The sequence below is a fragment of the Octopus bimaculoides genome, chromosome 3 (assembly GCF_001194135.2).
Source record: "Octopus bimaculoides isolate UCB-OBI-ISO-001 chromosome 3, ASM119413v2, whole genome shotgun sequence".
NCBI classification, from domain to species: domain Eukaryota; kingdom Metazoa; phylum Mollusca; class Cephalopoda; order Octopoda; family Octopodidae; genus Octopus; species Octopus bimaculoides.
In genome coordinates this window covers 119,253,592-119,255,947 of record NC_068983.1, presented here as the reverse complement: position 1 = coordinate 119,255,947, position 2,356 = coordinate 119,253,592, and the positions used below count along the sequence as shown (strand labels likewise).

The following is a 2,356-nucleotide window of genomic DNA, read 5'->3' as shown; positions in this document are numbered from 1 at the left end:
GTGTGTGTGTGTGTGTGTGTGTGTGTGTGTGTGTGTGTGTGTGTGTGTGTGTGTGTGTGTGTGAATATGTAAATAAATCTTTTAATCCATTATGCCGGCTACAGTCTAACGATGCTGAGTGATGAACCAGTTTTTGGGAGTTGCACCAAGCTGTACCGATACATTGTAGGATAAATATAGCAATAATAGTAATAATGCCTGGATGGAATTTATGAATATTTTAATGCATAGCTACGCGCGTTTCCACAAATCTTAAAATCACTGTCCATATTCCTGGGATAATTGCAGTGTCGTCCGTAGTATCCGTACCCATCGGGTAGATCATCTTCATGGATTCATTTCTTCAGTGTGCGTGCGTGTGCGTGTGCGTGTGTGTGTGTGTGTGTGTGTGTTTGTGTGTGTGTGTGTGTGTGTGTGTGTGTACGTGTGTCTGTATTTCTTTTCTACTGATGCTACTAACAAAATGGTATTGTGTTTATGTGCAGTGCCTAGCGTTGCGACAAATGGATATCGATAACCTAAGTATCACACTCAAAAATAAGTATGAGTCGATATGACTGGCTAAAATCCTTCAACGATGTGCCCCACCATGGCGCTAGTGCTATAACTGAAACAAGTAATAGAGAGACTGACAAGAGATATATTTCTACGCAAAACATATACGTCGCTCCTTCGATGTTTCTTTCATATGAGTTTCTAATATCGACTGTATTGAGCTCACCAAGTGAATGAAGTTGTATGCATCTTCTCTCAATACTATTGCATCAAGCCTGTTTGTCTTCATTTTTATCTTCTCATTAACTCTTTCATAATGAACAACATGCAAAATTCTATCATTATCAAAGTACATTTCATGAGTAGTTAGTTCTACTAAATATTAATTTCTTTCTAGCATTAGCAGATGGTCATATATTTTATTTATATGCTGGTTATGATGTGTGTGTATGTTGGGAGGTATCGGTCATAAACTTGACTTTAGAAAGGTGAGAGGCAAAATCGACACCAGCGAGATATTAACGATGTATACTAAATTATTGAAACTCCGTCAGTTACGAGGGTTCCAGTTGATTCGCTCAACGGAACAGGTCTACTCGTGAAATTAATGTGCAAGTGACTGAGCACTTCACAAGCATGTGTACACTTCACGTAGTTTTCAGGGAAACTCAGCGTCACACAGAGTGTGATAAGGCTGGCCCTTTAAATTACAGGCACTAATCATTTTTGCCAGCCGAGTGGACTGAAGCAACGTAAAATTAAGTGTCTTGCTGAAGGACACAACTTGTCGTTGGGAATTGAACTCACGACCTTGTGACCTTTCGATCGTAAGCTGAATACCATAACCGCTAAGCCATGCGCCTTTACTATTGTATACTAAATACCACAAACAATTTTGTCTCTGCCACCGACAGCTCTTTCCCCTCCCTACAAATACTAACTTTTTAAATATTTGGATGGGGCCAGTAATTATAGGGTTGATCTTGGAGTAAGGAAGGCAGTCAATTGATTAAATCTACCCCCATATTGCAACATTTATTTATTGACCCATGAACTAATAGTATAAAATTCAAAGAAAGAAAACTTAGAGACGTAATTAAATTTAGTTCAAATTCGAGCCTGCCACCGGCCGTTCTATTTCCCCACTCAGAGTTAACCACAAGGCTCGCAAGTTCGGAACTAAATCTATTACTTCAACAGGATAAAATGCAAAGTGGGCCTCCGTGGAATTTTAACTTCAAGACTAACGGAATGCTGCTAAGCATTTCGCCCAGTCTTTTAAGGGTTCTGCCAGATAGCCGCCTTCCGATTTAAGCAAAATATTAACCAACTTTTAAAAGTTCCATCATATTTCATGCCATTTAGATATGTATGTCAACGCCATCATTTTACATTTGATATTGACTCACCTCTTTTTTTTTTTAATCCTTACAGCCACATGTGTATGGTCATGCGAGGGGTCCAGAAACTCAACAGCAAGACAGTTACTAGTACTATGTTAGGTGTATTACGAGAGGATCCTAAATCTCGTGAAGAATTTCTTACACTTGTGAATAATAGGTGGGTATTATTACAATGTTTAACATTCTTAAATTTGTGATTTTTGTGCATTGATAGATACAATGCAAATAAAGTATATATATAATATATATCAATATAAATATGTATTATACGAATTAATATTTATACACATATACATACATATATTCATACATATATACATGAATACACATGCGCACACACACACGCACGCTCGCACGCACGCTCGCACGCACGCACGCTCGCACGCATGCACGCTCGCACGCACGCACGCACGCACACACGCACACACACACACACACACACACACACACACACACAC

The 2,356-nt window shown here is 39.0% G+C and overlaps 1 protein-coding gene across 1 annotated transcript in view; it reads left to right on the top strand.

Moving 5' to 3' along the window:
* Positions 1-2,356, top strand: part of LOC106878261 (GTP cyclohydrolase 1-like) — a 112,094-nt gene that overhangs the window by 106,346 nt on the left and 3,392 nt on the right. The window contains exon 6 of the mRNA XM_052966489.1: positions 1,930-2,055. Coding sequence (XP_052822449.1) covers positions 1,930-2,055 — 126 coding nt within the window. The remainder of the gene's footprint in view (positions 1-1,929; positions 2,056-2,356) is intronic.